Source organism: Lathamus discolor, chromosome 2 (assembly GCF_037157495.1).
Source record: "Lathamus discolor isolate bLatDis1 chromosome 2, bLatDis1.hap1, whole genome shotgun sequence".
In the NCBI taxonomy this organism is placed as follows: Eukaryota; Metazoa; Chordata; class Aves; order Psittaciformes; family Psittacidae; genus Lathamus; species Lathamus discolor.
Genome location: NC_088885.1, coordinates 17,841,362 through 17,858,487, shown reverse-complemented (window position 1 = coordinate 17,858,487; position 17,126 = coordinate 17,841,362). Strand labels below are relative to the sequence as shown.

Here is a 17,126-nt window from a genome sequence, read left to right as displayed (position 1 = left end):
GATGTATGCACATAATTCTCATTAAGACTAATAGCACTACATGGTCTCATCAAGAGGAGATTATATGCTTAAGTGTTTAAAACAAACAGCCTTTCTTGATGCAGCTGAGCAGTCTGAATACATCCATCAGCATTTAATTTAATACAGCATCAATAAGCCCTAGGAGGATGTTTACACTGCCCCAATCTTTTGTTTAATCCACACGTTCCAGGCACAGTAGCATTAGTCTTGTAAAGCTTTGTGTGGAGAGCTCTATTTAATTGATGGACACTGAGCACTCAAAATGCTCCACTGAAAACAGATACCTCTAAGGAGCCAGCAGCTGCATCAGAACAAATATAGGAAAGCAGAAGGTTGCATCTATTATCCAGGTCACCAGTATACTAAATGGAAGTGTTATTTATTTAGTACTTTACAAAGCAGCCCAGCAAGCTTCCTTAAAGGGGTACTTCAGCTAGAGGTACTTCAAACTACAGTGTATTTCTAGCATCCCTCTTACTTACATATTTGCTTACTGTAGGAAAAATGCATTAATTCCTAAGTCAGAGATTTTTCTCTTCACTTCAGAGACAAATACACAGCTATTGGAAATGCACTGAAGATTATTTTAAAGTGAGTGTAACAATGCGGCTGCTGAAATACTCCTACATGTTTCTGCAGTGGGTATGTAGGGGGAGGGAGATTTTTACTTTACTTTCACAGAATCATAGTTTGGTAGATTTTGGTTTTTCTTTTCTTCTACCTTTCAGTTTCAGCAATTGAAAGCCCTTGAAATTCATGTCAGTAAAGTCATGACACATGTTTCACAGAGGATCTTCTGCAGTAGCATACTGTATGAGCCACATCTATTTCATATGGTACCTTCTGCATTACCACCATCATTTTTTTTCACCTTTCAGTACAGTAACTCAGATTGTAATTTGTATTTTCAGTATCACTGCAGTGACCATATGTTCATATAATTTTTATAAAATTTTGTATTTTTTTGTTCATCTTCAGCTTTACAAATGTAATACTACTCAAACACTGTCATTTCTCTTTCCCTGTTACTCTGACTGTCAATGTATTTTGTTGTATTATGTTGAAGTTTGAACAGCTCAAGACAAAGAAAGTCTTTATTCTGTTCCTTAAAGGTTTCAGCTGACTTTGGACGCTATAGAAATATATATCAATAGTTTTATTAGAGAACAAAACAGAGTATTACATTCTTAAAGCCTCAGCTATGCTTTCTGAATACTGAATTACATTTCTATATAAGTGCCTTTTTCCTTAATGCTTTGTTTTCATGGCAGAGCCTTTGCCATGCTAACATGCTGCTTTGTGGGGGTTTTTTTTCCTTGCATTTGACAGGTTTTCAGTATATTGGCAAAAAAGTGCATATGAGTTAGGATGCCTCTAAGTACTCATGTAATATTTAACAGCATCATATTTTTAGCAAGTGTATTGTACCAGCCAGTCACACAAACAAGTGGGAGGACAGAATGCATTGGTGACAATGGCAGCTGTGTGGATAAAGTTCACAATGAGGGTTTTCTGGATGCTAAAACACCACAGCTCAACAATGCTGACAGAGAGCAACTGTCGTTCTACAGCACCAACATTCACCAGATTAAATAAATCCACATTATTCCCCTCCTTCTCATTACAAAAAATCACTAAAATGGAACATTGTCAGTGCCTCAGAAAGCCCAATGCTAATTTACAGTAGGGGTATTTACACTGCTTAAGGCTTTGGAAGGGAGTCTTAGTTTAGATCTCCCTGTTTTAAAACTAACTATCACAGCTTTATTGAGCCCAAATAACATTATGTGGGATCCCATTCTCTTCGTGCGATGTTAACTTTCAAAACTGCCTTTGCTTTTTTGTTCTTGCTACAATTCTTTGGAAGCAACAAGTGCGTGTCCCTTTGGCAGAGCAGAATTAGTCAGAGGGAGGGCTGGCTTCTCTGCACTGTGCCCCTTCAGCTGCACATGAAATCAGCAGGAGAGGTGGGCACCCTGTGGCCAAATCGGCTCTGCATCATCCCTGTATCATACTGTCTTCTGGCTGCTGTGGCTTGACAAAGAGCTTGGGAAATGAGAAAGCTTGATGGCATTATTTGAAGGGTGCATCCTGCACATTAAAATGAGAGGACTCCTTGCTTGTTTATTTTCAAACCCATTTATTAAAAGCTGTATTTCCAGAGATGCAAAAAGCACACTGGCATTCCAGCCAGGTGCCTGGGGACTGACTCAGAAAGAATGGGCTGGGAGGGAACTTTGTAATGGCAGCGTGCTCTGCTACTGCAGGCACCATGCCATATAATCCTTCTCATAAACCCCTCAACTTCCATTTCAAAACTAGTTAAGGTTTTTATCCCTACTCTTATTACAAGGTTGTTTCAGAGTTAAAAATGGTCTTTAAATTGTCAAACTAAATCTGTTCCTGGCCAGTGTACATCCTCTAGTGTTGTGCCAAGACTATCCATTAGATTAAAAGAGTTCTCTTTTCTGGTTCATACCCCTGCTTTCAGCTTCTCCTTTGACAGCAACTATCCCAAGCTCTGTTGAAACATATTTACCTTTTTGCTACACAATGTGCTCCAGAGATGTCTGAGCTAGTGACGTGGCCACAGATATGGCTATTTCTGCAGCAACACCTACCTATTAATCAGAACCAATCAGGAATTTTCCACTTGATATTTCAGACAGGTTTTCCTTTATTTTGCCATTTTTTACTTTTGCAAAAAATATGTTCATTTCCCGTGATGAATGTGGAAACAACAGCTCTGGAACCCCCAGAAACTTCACCTTATGGGCAGAAAGTGAAATTTGAACAAAAGCCTTCCAGGCACTGCTGGAGGTGAGACCTGCTACTTGGCTCTCAGCTCCCTTCTGTCCCAGCTCTATCACCTGCTTCAGAGATCTGGGATACTCCACATCCTTGGGATAGTCCACTCACTGCTGCTCTGGCTTCTAGAGCTAAGCACAGGTAACCAGGCAGCAGAAAAGTGATCCTCCTACTCATTGGGCTGGGATGCTAAGGAGCGGGGGGTGCCAGTCTCTGTAAACTTGGATCTGACAGGGAAGCAAGCCCTGAGCTGTCAGGGTGGAAGCATCTTGCCAATTCAACCTTCTGCCAGCTGACATCCACCTTCTAGCTGCACAGCCCTCAAGTCAGAACAAAAAGTGTAGTTTGGTTTTCTTTAACCCCTTCCTGCTAAAAAAAAAACCCAAACCCCCAACTCCTTCTGCTTTTCCATCTCTGTTCAGGGGAAAAAAAGCATTTTCAAAACTTTGCAGTTTTGAAAGTTCTGAGCTTCCGGTCTCTAGTCATGCAATTTTCATAACAAGGTTCCCTGTTCCACTGCTTTTAGCATTATTCATGGCAACACTCTCCTTTCTTAGCCCTTTTCCCTCATGAGACTGTTTAAAGAAAATTAAGACACAGCTTTTTATTAACTTACGCTCAATGGTTTTCCCCACAGCCTTTGTATGCAACTTGGTTCTTGCTTTCTCTGCTTCCATATTTATCCATTCTCTTTTTCCTTTGGAAATCTGATACTGCTGCTGACCTTACTCTTTCTCTTTCTAGGTGCTGCCTTCTTTGCCAGTAAATCACACTTTCTTCCTTGCTGTGGGTCTAATTCAAGTATGTATGGCCAGATTAGGCCATGAGCAGAGGCAATAATAAAAGATATGCTGTCTGTAAAACTGAACTGACTCCAATGGTTCAAAGCATTTGCAAAGGAAGTATAGCTGCAGCAGTATTAAAGTCATGCTTAGACATAAATCTCCATTTGCTTTCTTCAAACTCTTTCCTCTCTAACCTGTGCTTCTCCTTCTGGGTTTCATTCAGGTTAGATACTTAGAGGAGAATTAACACACAGAACAAAAGGGTTTGCCAGGCCAGGTCTACCTGCTGAGAACAGAGTGGGACCTATGGGGACTGTGACCCTCCCAGTAGCACTGCTTCACGTGGCACGCCTGCAAAATGTATCTTCCCATGATAGAAGTCATATATCAGTATGTATCTCTTTCACCTATGTGTGTTTATGTGTTTATGTTCACAATTGCATCATCCAAGACATTTTCAAATATGTGTTATTTTTTAAAGGATATTTCAATACAGCATGAAAACAGTCACTTTGGAAATCCCTAGTTGGAATTTCCAGTGATGTATTCATGACAAACCGTCTTCAAACAAAGAAGTATTCAGGCACAGTAAATGTAAGATGTGCCACCCATACGACCTTGCTGGTGCTGCCCAGACTCCCCTGGAGCTCCCTCACCGCTTGCCTGTGGGACCCCAGTCCCTTCCTGAGTAACATGTAGCTGTCTTCAGCTGCACCATGGCCATGCCTGTGCCTGGCCATTCACCCTTCTGGTCAGTCCCCTCACGCACAGGCTGACACTCTGGCTTGACTTGGACCTGCCTCATCTCCACAGGCTTACAATCATTGGACTATGTCAGTCTCCCTAAACATGTTACAGGTAATAACTGATAAAAATCAAGTAGGAAGGAAAACACTATTTATGGGGAAGCAGAAGAGTATTTATGTAACTTCTTAAATGTCCTTGAAAATGTACTTCTGTTGATGATCCATACTCTGCACCCACTTACATGTATACTTAAATGGGTACTGACACAAGAGCAGAGATTGTGTGCACAAGCAGAACCAATGTAATGAGCTAAATCATTTCAGAAGGGCTACTCGGATGGTAATCAGGCAGTGTTTTAATTATTAGATTTTCAACATGGTGTACAATTAATCTCCTTAATGCTCCTCTCATTTGTTGTGCAGATGCAATCACATGCACAGTGGTATGGTGCTTTCTACAAGGCTGCATACAGAATGATTTTCCAGTAGAAGTTCCTGGTTCTCATAACTAGATTATTGTACTGCAGTGCACTACTAAATCTACTAAAGATAGGACTAAGAATTTTTCCCCTGGTACTATCTAGGCTCATACCTGAACTAGGAGCCCAGGCCGTGCTGCTAAGTTGAGCAATCATCCAGTCCCCTGAGCACTTAGCCTTCTGCCTACCATTACTTATTGCTTAATTATTCCTTCCAACGATGAAATATGATTTCTTCTTATCAAAAGGACTACAGATTAATTTAAGAACTCGGAAAAGACAGGATGCTTTCTGTACTAATGCTTATATGCCTGTTTTGTTGCAATAGTACCTATATAAACCTCAGAAGAACTAAAAAGTCCTAGAACTGAAAGCTTAGATTAAAATTGTACAAGATTAAAAAATGGTATACCTCGATCAAAGGCCATTTTCACATCTTCAATGTGCTCAGTGAAGCCAGAGACTCTATAGAGGCCCTCGGACTTTAAACCTGAAACAAAAAGTTCTTGGTTAACTTAGTTTCTGTAACCAACATATATTTAGCCTTAAAACCAATAAAGCAAGAACAAGAGATCTAGTAAGTGCAACAAAGTATTAATTATAATGTGAAACTCTGGAGCATTTAAGGAATGACCAAGATAATTTTAAATAATTTTTTAAAGGATTAAAGAATTTTAGAATTCATGCTTCCTGATTTTGTTAGTTACATGGTTGATTATGTTAGAGGAAAATATTGCAATTTGCTAATGGTGGGGCATGAGATATTATCATGATTTATTCATTTTACATGGGAGATTTTCCTGGATTTGGCTACAATTAACAAAGCTTTAGAGGTGACCTTTCCTTTTACTAGTTGCTTAATGATAAATAGCAACGCAAGTAACAGACTGTCTTTCCCTATAAGCACGTTTGTTCCCAGTTTAGCTGTCAGCTTTTACTTATACACAAATTGATAGATGTGACGGATATTGTTCTTCTCCACCTCAGTATGTCCCTTCTGCTTGCACAACTCTCCCCTCGTTGCTCCAGACCAATATTAAATGCATGGCAGCCCAGCAGAGCAGGCAGAGCAAGGCAAGCAAAGTTACACACACATTATTTATTTTAAACCCAGAACTCCTAATTGTGACTGTGCACAGTGAAAACCTACTTATAAGATTCAATACACTTTGTTTTCTTCAGAACAAAATCTGTATCTTATGTAGTTCTATGGCAATTAAAGAAAGAAATTTAAAGATGTTAAAAAACCCGAAGCAGCCACAGATTTTATCTTAATAAATGTACAAGTGATTAGATCTCAAATACAACATAGCTCCCTGCTATATCATTGCAGTGAAGCTCTTCCGTTTTAGTCAAAACTATTCTATTTGTTCCTGCAATGATGATATAATCCCGGTAGAGCTTTACGGAGCGGTGCAGGGGATTTATTTGTAAGTCTTTGATTCATTTCAGTAGATGATGCGTGGCTTTGAAATCCCTACGGCTAGCATCAGCATGTTGCCATGCAGATTACTGGGATGCCATGAGTTCAACATTATGGGATACTTGTGCTGAAACTACGACTAACAGGGAAATTTAGGCAGCACGACATAGACATTTGCTTTCCAAAGCAAAAATAAGTGATCATTACTGTGTTGTGTTGGAAGGGATGTGGCATTTCTTCAATCTGTCACTCATCTGTGTACCAAAAACCTGTCAGAAGATGGAGTCTTGGCTGCGACATAACACCTGATCTATGGTATCCATCAGTCAGCAGCTTAGCATCATGCGAAACCCTGTGCAGTTTGTGACATACCACAAAATGCCACTGCCTGTGACCTCACTTATCTGATCACTTCTGTTCTCTTGCCCATAATGTCTGGAAAGGTTATTAATAAGGATTTGATTTAAACTGATTACTCTGAAATTGGAAGTGTCCCGAGGTATGTCAAAAGAAAATAATGAAAAAAGACACACAGACATGAACTTAAAGTTCACTTTAAAGTTCACCCCTTTCAGAAGTGTAACGTAATACATGTTTTGACATGTTTCAGAAAGCATTTCAGGAAACTGCATTACGAAATGCCATGATTTAATTTTACTACTTAATGGAAAGCAATGTATCACCTACACTAAGAAAACCCTCCTTTCATCCTGTCTTTAGTGCGCATGAGCATACTACCCTGTCCTGAGCTTAGCACTTAAGTCATCTCCATTTAATCATTCATTTAACCTAAGCACACAAACCTCTTGCTTCAATCTCTCGAATGCATGAGTCCACAACCATCGGCCTCTGGGTATTGTGGGCTTTCACTAGCGTGGTGAGATCGCAGCAGTAGACTCGCTTTATCCTCTTGAGGTCTGGCTGGCAGTCGTTGGGCACGTATTTGGAGCACTGCTTATGTACGTTCAACCCACAGTCTGTAAGCAAAATTAGCAAGGTTAATTAATACTAATGCTGATAGGTCTTATTTAACAATTTATTTCCTTGGGCCATATCAAGCAAGAGGCATAACTTCCCCATCAGTCAACAAAACTAGAATAAATAAAATGGAGATGAGAAAGATGAGCATGGAAATCTGTAAAAAAACTATGGTGAGCAAAGTGAGCTCCAGCAGAGCTGTCAAAAAGCTGTAAAACCTTTAGATGTCCCTCACACCCCTTTGTGCTGTCTGGGTCAGTTCACTGCCAGACACATAGCTCTAGGTGTTGCACTTGAACCCGTGGGACTTAACTACTGGGTATTATAGCCTTAACTACTGGGTATATATTAGCCTTTTATAAGATTAGAACAGTAATGATGGTCTTCTGCTGGCCAGCTTGTGGCTTAGTGCTGCTAATGGATGAAGGACCAAAAATTCACCTGAGCACTCAAACTGGGACAGTGCTTTGAGATGGAGTGCCTCCCCTCCCCATTCCTGCAGTGTTGCATTTTGGCTCCCTTTGCCACATCAGCAGTCTTCCCATCCCTGTCTCATCACTTTACTGGTGACTAAAGTGTCCCCTATATTTAGTCTGTAGGTCGGTTTAAGAATACAAAGTGCTGTGAAAGGCACAATGTAAAAAAGTGATTCACTTTACAAATGGTTCTTGGTATCTTACTACAGTGTCAAATCCTAATCTTGGTTGCACTAGTGGGTTTCTATTAACTTAAAGATCACTGCTTCACCTCCACAAATTGAATTTTTCTAATAGATTCAAATATTCAGCCAAATGGATTTATAAGCCTTAAAGCAAATGCTACCACTGTGAGTTACATTATCTCACATAACTCTGATTCCTAATTTAATGGCTTCCCAGTCATGCCCATCATTGACAGTACCCTTTGGGATAACTTCACACAACTAATATCATCACTAGCAAGTTACTTACTATTTTTTTCATGTAGATTTGTTACCTGAGCTATTAAAAATGTAAATATGACACTATTCCTTGCAGCACATTTCAGTGTTATTCTCTATAAAATATTAATCGAGCAAAATAATATAATCACTACAAACACACCTACACATTTAATGGAATTGCATTGGTGTTTGTGTGTTTTTCCATACAGTTATTACTGCATAATACATTATTGTTCTGTGAAATCTAAACAAATGTGAGCAGCTGCAGTCAGGAGCCTCCCTGTATTGTTTTCAGTGCTGTTCTCCAAGCATGTAAAGTTAAATACAAATGCATCTGTTTACTTAGAGTTAAATGTTTGCAATTTAATGAGGGAGAATGTTAGGTTCCATATTAAATAAGCCTTCTCATAAGTTTAATATTTTATGCATGTGAACAAAAACAGTGTTATGCATTAGTGAGGTAAGTTTTTGCATGTGTTTAAGATCAGATAGCTTGAAAAGCAAACTACTATTCCTCTTCCTCTTTTTTAATGTCCTCATATTCTTTGTGTTAGCATTATTCATCTACAGGCAGACCAGATAGCAGTAGCTGAGACTGCACTTATTAAAACTGTGCATCTGTAAAAGGTATTTTGATCCTTCAAACTGTGGTCTAAATTTTATGTAACAACCAACTCCTCTATCCAAGACAGGCAGACTTTAGGATCGGATATGTTCAGTGCCAATTTGAGATCAGGAATGCCTGGAGGTCAGGGCAGGGAGAGGTAAGACAGAAGCATATTCAGATGAGACATGAAAGGGATTGAAGGTCCATAGAAATAATGAAATCCCATTTGCAGTGCACTGAATACTTTTCCTTGCTGAATCCAAAAGCTCATGGTGTGATGATTATTGCACTTTATCAAGATGATTATTTTCCACAAAAGGAAAAACAAATTTTAAATAATTAAAGCACGATTAAAATGCTAATACAGTTATAGTGGCATGAGAAAACCAATCCTTCTATGAAAATGAAGGTTGCATTTTCTGCTTTCCCTCAAGGTGGGATTCTTCAGGCTTGCAGCAATGCATGGTATTTTTATAGGAAACATGTGACAGTCTTTTTGCAGACAAAGGCACTTCTCAGCAATTGGTGGCAAAATGATGAGTTATGAAGCCTAGTTGCCATTTCCAGGGCTTGTTTCTTAAGACATTCAGGGATAACTTGATCATAAAGATCAATCCTTTATGCTTAAGTTATCAACAAAGATCAATACACCAAGGCACACACATGACCAAGGCACTACCGAAAGGATGTCATCCTCAGTGACCAGTGGCTGATGGCTTCATTTCTAAACCAGCTAATGGGGTAAATGACAACAGTCTAAGTTACACAGGAGGATTTCATGCCTTGTTCTGTAAAGTAATCCCTACCCTGCCTCCAGCAGGGAGTGCAGGCTGGGGGCGGGAGAGGTGTCTGAGCATTTCAAGAGAATGACAGAAGATGTTGAAGGGCTACCTGAACACCTCACTCCCTGAGCGATGAGACCCCACATGAAGTTGGCGCAGTATTCACACCAGTGTGGACCTCGAAACGTATGGACCTGTAATACAAACAGGAGGGGAAAAGAAGAAGAAATGGGGTCATTGGGAGGCAGATGGTCTGACAGATGGAACAGCTGAAACAGATAAACAACAGCAGACTCAGGAGGAGTAAATCTTTAGCACACAGTGCCCACATCTTTCCAAAGTCTAGATGAAATAAACCACGGGAACAGAAATTTGCTTTGATCTTTAAGTTTATCTTTCAATAGGCTTAACATAACAGAGAACTGGGCTGTGTACAACATTGAAAACAAATCATTTCTGCTAGCTGACATTTTAGCTATAGCAAAGGGCAGGAAACCAGGTTTACTAGGCAAAGGAGAAGAAAGTAAAACTAATAACCCAAGGAACTGCAGCCAGTGCTTTTATTTGAGTAGCTCAAACAAAACAGGAATGTTTCTGAGATTCAAATGCTCTTCAGCTGATCACTTGAAGCTAGGGAACATGCAGTGACAGGGCGTCCCTTTGAATGCATCATGTTTTGGTTCCCCATAATCATGCGTGACCACAGATCCGGTGTGAGACCCATGTTCCAAGAGCACTGCTCAGGTTTGAACACATTATGACTATGGTGTTACATGTGCATTTCTATGCAACAACACTGAAAAAAACCTTGAGGTGATTGCTCTAAATACATATCAGGGGTATTTTTTATCATTTGTGCAGCCGCTCCAGGCAGCAGTTGGGTAACGATCTTTGCACACTGGAATCCTTTAGTGGTAAAAGCAAACGATACTCTTCCCCATTCTAGTGAGTGAACTGAACTCACAGAGGGAAAAGATGTCAGGAGGCTCTTTTTCAATAGACCAAACTTCATTTTGCTACAGTCCAAATATAAGTAAATAAGGAGGAATAAAATGGCCTGCTAACAGAGCCCACAGCTCCCTGGCCAGGTTTTGCATACCACCACTGCTTACTCCACTGCTTTTCCAAGGCTACAGTGGAAGACTCTTTTATTTAAGATGCATGTTCTGGTAAAGTAAGCATTTCATTTTCATTGAAACCAAGAGTAAATAGTGAGGTCTATATCCGTGTGAATGGATATGGTATGAGCTAGTGCTGGCCAGAGACTTAACTGAGCTTAACAAAACATAAATCATGCACACTCTGGCTGCTAATGCTTTCTTTTCCTTCTCTCTTTTCTTACCCGTCGGGTGGATGGCTGAAAGGCCACTTCCACCCCCTGGGCTGGAGAGAGCTGCTCTTTTCTTTTCATAGAGTTAAAAGAAATGGTCATTGCCCTTCTCAGGCAAACTTTGTGAAGTTTTAAGCCAAGCATTTGGCTTGCTAATGTTTTGGCCCCGTTTGCTTGCAGGATCACACCTATATGAGCCTGTACTCTTGAGTCCATTCCCCAAGAATGATTTTAACACAGACCTCTCTTTCTGATTAAAGATAAAAATGTGAGCGTGACCACAAATGACTCCTGACCAACTGCTCACAGTCAATAATTGAATTGCATGAATAAGCTTAAAGCAATAGTAATTCTTCCTCCCTTGTGACAGTAAAAGGTCAAAACTGGAATGTCTGACTGGCCATATTTGTTTTCTGAAAAGGTATTTTACCCCTCAGAAAAATGTGTCATCTTGGGAAGCAACACTTTGCAGTACAGTTTGAGATAGATTGACAGATACAGACACATACTTCTTTTGCATTCTATCTTATTTTTCACGGTGGGTAGCATGAATTTTCAGACATGGCTTTTAGTGGGGGTAAGCATTCATACCTAACATCAGCTGATGACCTGAGTTTCAGGCATACACTTTATGTGGCCTTCAGTGGATACAAAGCTATAGATACAAATAATTATGCCTGCATCTTCACCATTTTTAGACTGATAACCACATAATTAGTAGGTCTGCACCTGCATTTAATTGTGGGTGAAAATCATCTGCTGTGGGAAGATCTCTGTCTTCTGCTTTGCAGCCGTTTACAAAAGCCAACCTTGTGAGAGGAGGCTGTAAAAGCTCACTCAGGATTTTTAAAGCCACTGCATTTCACTTTTAATGTCCATCACAGTTGCTAGGATATTTGGGGCCTACTTGCTCACTTTACATAAAGCTTATTTCAGCTGATCTCACTGCAGCATACTTAGAAAATACCAGCTGATTATTCCTTGATCTCCGCTGTCATTAACATGAAAGTCATCAGCGCTGGCTGAGGGCTCCACCTGAGAAATGCTGACTGCATATCCTTCCCTTGTTCCCTTCTGTTTGGTGGCCCTCAAAGGTTTAGCTCTCTTTATTCATGCACTTCAGTTTTTCACTGATCAGCATTTCAGCTCAAATGGCCAGTTCCCAGCTGGAATGTCCTGTGACAAGCTAGTTTTGGTGGCTTCCGGTCAAGTTGAACAGGGAAATATTCACTATCTCTAACTGAAAAAGGGAGATCTTCCGAAGTTTTTAATAAAGGTGCAAAAAATCTCTTAAGATGCAGTTTTGAACTAAGTCTCTTATGGCTTGCCATTAATTTTAAAGAAATAATGGGAAGTCTGTTATGAACACAACACTCGAACGCAGCCCACAGTTTGCACGCAACACTTTTGAATGGTAAATAGGAATTTTGCCTGCAAGACTGGCCTCATTTCTATTTTAAACAAGAGAGGAAGCAGCTGGTCTTAGGTCTGTGAGATGGGTTTTTAGATTTTACCCCATCCTTTGTAACCACATCATTACAGATGGGCTGGGCTGAGGTGCTCTGGAAATGTGATGAAGATCTATTTATTACTGGTCCCTACCCCATCCTGCAGTCTTGGGAGACCTCTCTGTGTACACAGACCATGGGCTCAGGCTGCTTGGGCTACAGTTGATACATCATTCTGTCTTTGAAAAGAATTTACAGGGAAGTATTTCTTCATGTAAGCCAAAACATGATGTTTCAGACTATACATTGTACTTCTCTTGTTCACTCTTTCATCTTCTTTCCATCTTCTTCACTCTGTTTCCTTTCCAGCTCTTTCAATGAAAAATTGTTGCTTACATTCATCCTCTGTTCTCTGTGGGACAAACCCCATATTATGCTGTGTGACTCTTACTGCCTTCCTGTGCACTTTGGCCCTTTGGCCATCTGGTGCCTTTGCTTCCAAATAGCAGAATTCCCCCCTCATGCCATAGGTGCTATCTTGTTCATTTTTAGTTTGTCTGAGCCATTTTCACAGAGGAGAGAAACTGAGTCCAAAGTTAAGGAGTGCCAATATATTGGAAAAAAAAAAAAAGAATAATCCCTTAAAGCAATATTGCAGACACAAACTAAAACATTGCCTTCAATTGAAATGCATGGGTTTTTTTGGTGTTACATAGTGCTGGTTCTGAGACAATTTTATTGTTTACGTGACCTGGGTTTGAAAACTTTTCTATTTGGCTCCAAAGAAAACAAGTGTTTCTTCATACTTTCACCTGAATATATGCACATTTGTGCTCTCCTGTGGACTCCTGCTGAACCTGAGCTGTTTGCAAGGAATAGCTGACTCTGCTGCTATTTTTGTCTAAATGCATACACATGATCTTCATGATGTCTGTAAAAATGCCTCACCCAAACCCTTTGTTTCCCAGAAGCAGTGTTGATCTGCAGTGATTAATACAAGGAGAATTTTATCCCGGAGTATCCTTTCTCCCAGCAGATCTTCTGACTTGTATGCAATCAGCTGCCTTTACTCTGCTGGCCTGCCTGCAAATGGGATTTGCCCACGCCATACCAGCAAACAGGCACAATACTGTGGTAAATGCATATTATTCAGCTGTATTTGGCTCACTTATAGCAGCACAGAGGCCCTCTCATTGATTCTCAGCCTAGGACAAAATGTATGGAGCATCCCCAAACCCCACACTGCTGTCCTTAGGCACGAGGCTGGCCTCACCACCAGCTGGGACCGCACTGAAGTTGTCAGGTAAAGCACAACCCAATGACCCTGCTGGATCCTATCGGTAATGAGATGCAGGAGGACCTTGTTTATCCAGTTAGGCTGACACCCACAGAGTTACAGAAATACCGGTGTGTTTTTCCTAAGCAGGGCTTCAGAGATTCATTCTCTTTCCTGAGTTACGGTGTGTCTATGCTGGCTTATGCAAAGTTGTCCTGCCAGACAGACACCAGCTCCAAACCTAAATCCATGTGATTGCGTTGTATGCTCAGGATGAACCCAGATTAACAAATCAGTCTGGATACTAATCTTTTTTTTTGTTCATTTGTCATGAGTACCTTGAAATTTGGAAGAGAGGCTGAATGAGGAAGGGGATGCTCAGAGGGGCATAATGTGGTACCCCCATGCTTCAAACTCCAGCTCTCCTTTTTATTTTGTATTAGCTTGGAAAGGATGGAGGGAGAACTGTCCTTGCTCTGAATTTGTGCCTTGAGTCTACTTCTTTCTGTTGTTCCTTCTCTCATCCAGTAGGTAGGATCTTCACTGCATGGTCTACAAAAATCTCATCAGCTTTGCTGAAAATGTGCCCTACATTTTTAAGATTCTTCATGGCTAAAGGATAAGAGCTAAAAAGTGTCTGTTCATGAAGAATTGCCTATGACAAGATTATGAGGGACACTGACACATAACCTTTGTTCCTATGGAGTAAAATGAATGATACAATACACGTCAGTGTTCACTTAAAAATGGGGAAGACAACTCATTGAATGTCTGCAAAATAGCTTTCTCCTTCAGATAAATCCCATATCATCATGGCCTGAGTGCTGTCAAAAGCCATTAAGAATTTTGCCCCAGGACCCATGAAGCTACTCTTCATGATTTCTTAACCCTTTAACGTAATGAATATATTAAAGATATTAGATTTAAATTTATCTGTCTTCTAAATCTAAAAAATTCTACTCTAAGCTTCTACCCACATTTTTTGTTCTACAAATTTTTTTAATATATTCCTTTGTTTTAATCCATGTTTTAGTATATTCCTTTGGAAAACTAACGGTATTTGCATAGTGAACATATTTGTTCAGTAAGTAAATGTAACACTTTTGACTTGCCTTTCTGGACAATGTTTCTTCCCTAAGTTTTTTATTGCCTTTACTAGGATGAAACAATAATTTTCTCCTGTCAAGCCTTTGAATACATATATACATGAATCATGTGATTTTCCAGTTGAACTATGACTCTTTTGAAACAGAAGGGACCAGAGACTATACAACAGCTAGATTGTGCAAACGCAAAGTTAACTGGGCACATGTCCAATTATAAATCAAAGCCCAAACAGGGGAATTTTGAAGAGGAAAGAATGCATGGGTCAAAGTGGAAAAAAGTCTCAGTCATGAGAAAATATTTTCTCATTAAACTAAAATAGTTTTGATATTAAACGATAATGAGGGCAAAACCCAGAAAAAAATGAAAACTGGTTTAATCAAGCAAGAAAACTCAGAGTATTTCCCCATTTCCTTCAGTGCCAATCAGTGAGATAAATATTGACTTTTCTGTAGACTGGGTCAAGGAGGGAGAATGAGAAGAAGGATGCTATTATTTGCTTTTCTCACTAATATGAAATTATTGATTTACCAACTACAGCAGAAGCACTGCAGAGGAGCGCAATGTCTGCACAGTGGAATACATAAAAAAATACGAAGTGAAGCTCTTTTGCTAGACCAGGAAATCAGTGAAATAATTTTAATCAGTGCTCCTCCTTAATTTTTTTTCTTTGACAGGCCACAATAAATACCATAAAATTCTCTTTCTGCTAATGAGTTGAATTATCCTGACCGTGACCCAGATCAGCATCCTCAAGGAGCATTAAGTAAACTGAGGTTTCAAAGCTGAGATGCATTCCTTTCTTGTCTTGCTACAGCCTCTTATTCTCTCTGTATCCATCCCGATAACCATCAAACCACAATTTGACAGCATTAGACACAGTAACTGGCTGGCATACTCTGAAACCAGCACGGTCCTTTTGGCAAAACATTTTAGTACAAGCTGCCTGGAAGGTCTGTTTCCAAAGCTGAGTCACTTCCCTGCTGCAGCATGCCAGACACAGCACTTGGGGCAAAAAGCCCCAAGAATCTGATTTTGTATGTATAAGACAGTCAAAAGATGATCCATTTAAGCATCCCTGTGTTTGTCCAGCTATTTGGTTTAGTTTGACAAGCAAACACAAGCTCAGATCCTATAGCTCAGTGGGACTCTGAGAGCATTTCCTTAGCATATGGTGGTGGAACAAAAGCTAGGAAACAATACCACTGCTGTGCTCTGCTTTATTGTTGGGGAGCACCCCAGCTCCCTCAACTTCTGAAAACAGAAACAATCAAAATGTTTGCAGGTAAAATCCTACTGGCTTCTGACAATTGCTAGGTTTTGAAAAGGGGCCCTTTTCTCATTTAAAAATAGTTACACTGTAAGATAAAAACTATCAATATGAAGTACTTTGTTTCTGAACAAAAAAGAAAGAGAAGCTGGGCAAAAGGAGCTAAAATGACAGTCAAGTAGTGAAATGAGTAGCAAACCTGTTAGTTGGATTAAGTGTCTATGTAAAGACATATTAAGAACGCAGTCAAGAGGACTTAAAGCAGAAAGAAAAATGATCTTTTTCAACACTTTTCTCAGAGCTAATATAGATGGGCGAGTGAAAACCCCATCACAGTAGAAATCCAAATGTGAGGCATCTAAACAGAACTTTTTATCCAAAAATAGGAAGTTGTGCTTACCTTAAAGTTGTGTGCTTTTTCATAGTTGAAGTGGTTGTCATTTTGGGTTAAGGCTGCTCTTCTGACCAAGGAGGTGATCTGTGAATAGGCAAAGAGTTTCAGAGGTTGCCACAAAAGTGCCCCCTTGACTCCCACCTTCACCCCCAGGGCTACAGCCAGAAGCTCTTGGCGCTTCCTTGCTCGCTTCGACTTGTGAACAACAGCACAGTTTTTCTCATTTTCCAGCCACAGATCCTCTGAGAACATTGCGCTGGGATCCCAAATCTTTTCCCTGTCTTCCTCGGCGCCGGGGAGCCTGACTGTAGTCAGTACAGCACAGTTTGTCCAACTGCTTCTGATGTTAGACAGCAGATTTGAAGCAGCTGCAGCCCATTCTGCTGAGACCTCTGGCATGTGACTTGAATGGGCTGTCTTGTGGGACGGAAGGAGCTTCTGCATCTGAATAAGTAACGGCCTGTGCCGTGTGATTTCTTAAGGCAGATGTGTGCCTTGAACAATAGACCAAATTCATACACTGAGCAACTTTCCTCCCCACCTCCCCTCCCCGAGCAGTGGTCTCCAGCTAGGTGCTGCCAAAACAGACTGGGGGTGGGGGGTGGATGACAACGTTACAGCTTCACACCCAAAGGCATTTCCAGGGACAGATCACTTCAACTCTGCAGTGTGTTAAAAACGAAGAGACAAACAAAAAGCCCCAGGAAAGCCCACAGAAATGAATCCAATGCTGCATCCAATTACACTCAGACT

General features: G+C 40.3%; 1 protein-coding gene across 1 annotated transcript in view; it reads right to left on the bottom strand.

The window, feature by feature from the left end:
- The window catches only part of CHN2 (chimerin 2), a 166,711-nt gene that overhangs the window by 8,748 nt on the left and 140,837 nt on the right, over positions 1-17,126 (bottom strand). Inside the window, exons 7-10 of the mRNA XM_065665960.1 lie at positions 16,380-16,457; positions 9,661-9,745; positions 7,066-7,239; positions 5,252-5,329 (exon numbers count right to left, since the gene is read on the bottom strand). Of these exons, the coding sequence (XP_065522032.1) occupies positions 5,252-5,329; positions 7,066-7,239; positions 9,661-9,745; positions 16,380-16,457 (415 nt within the window). The remainder of the gene's footprint in view (positions 1-5,251; positions 5,330-7,065; positions 7,240-9,660; positions 9,746-16,379; positions 16,458-17,126) is intronic.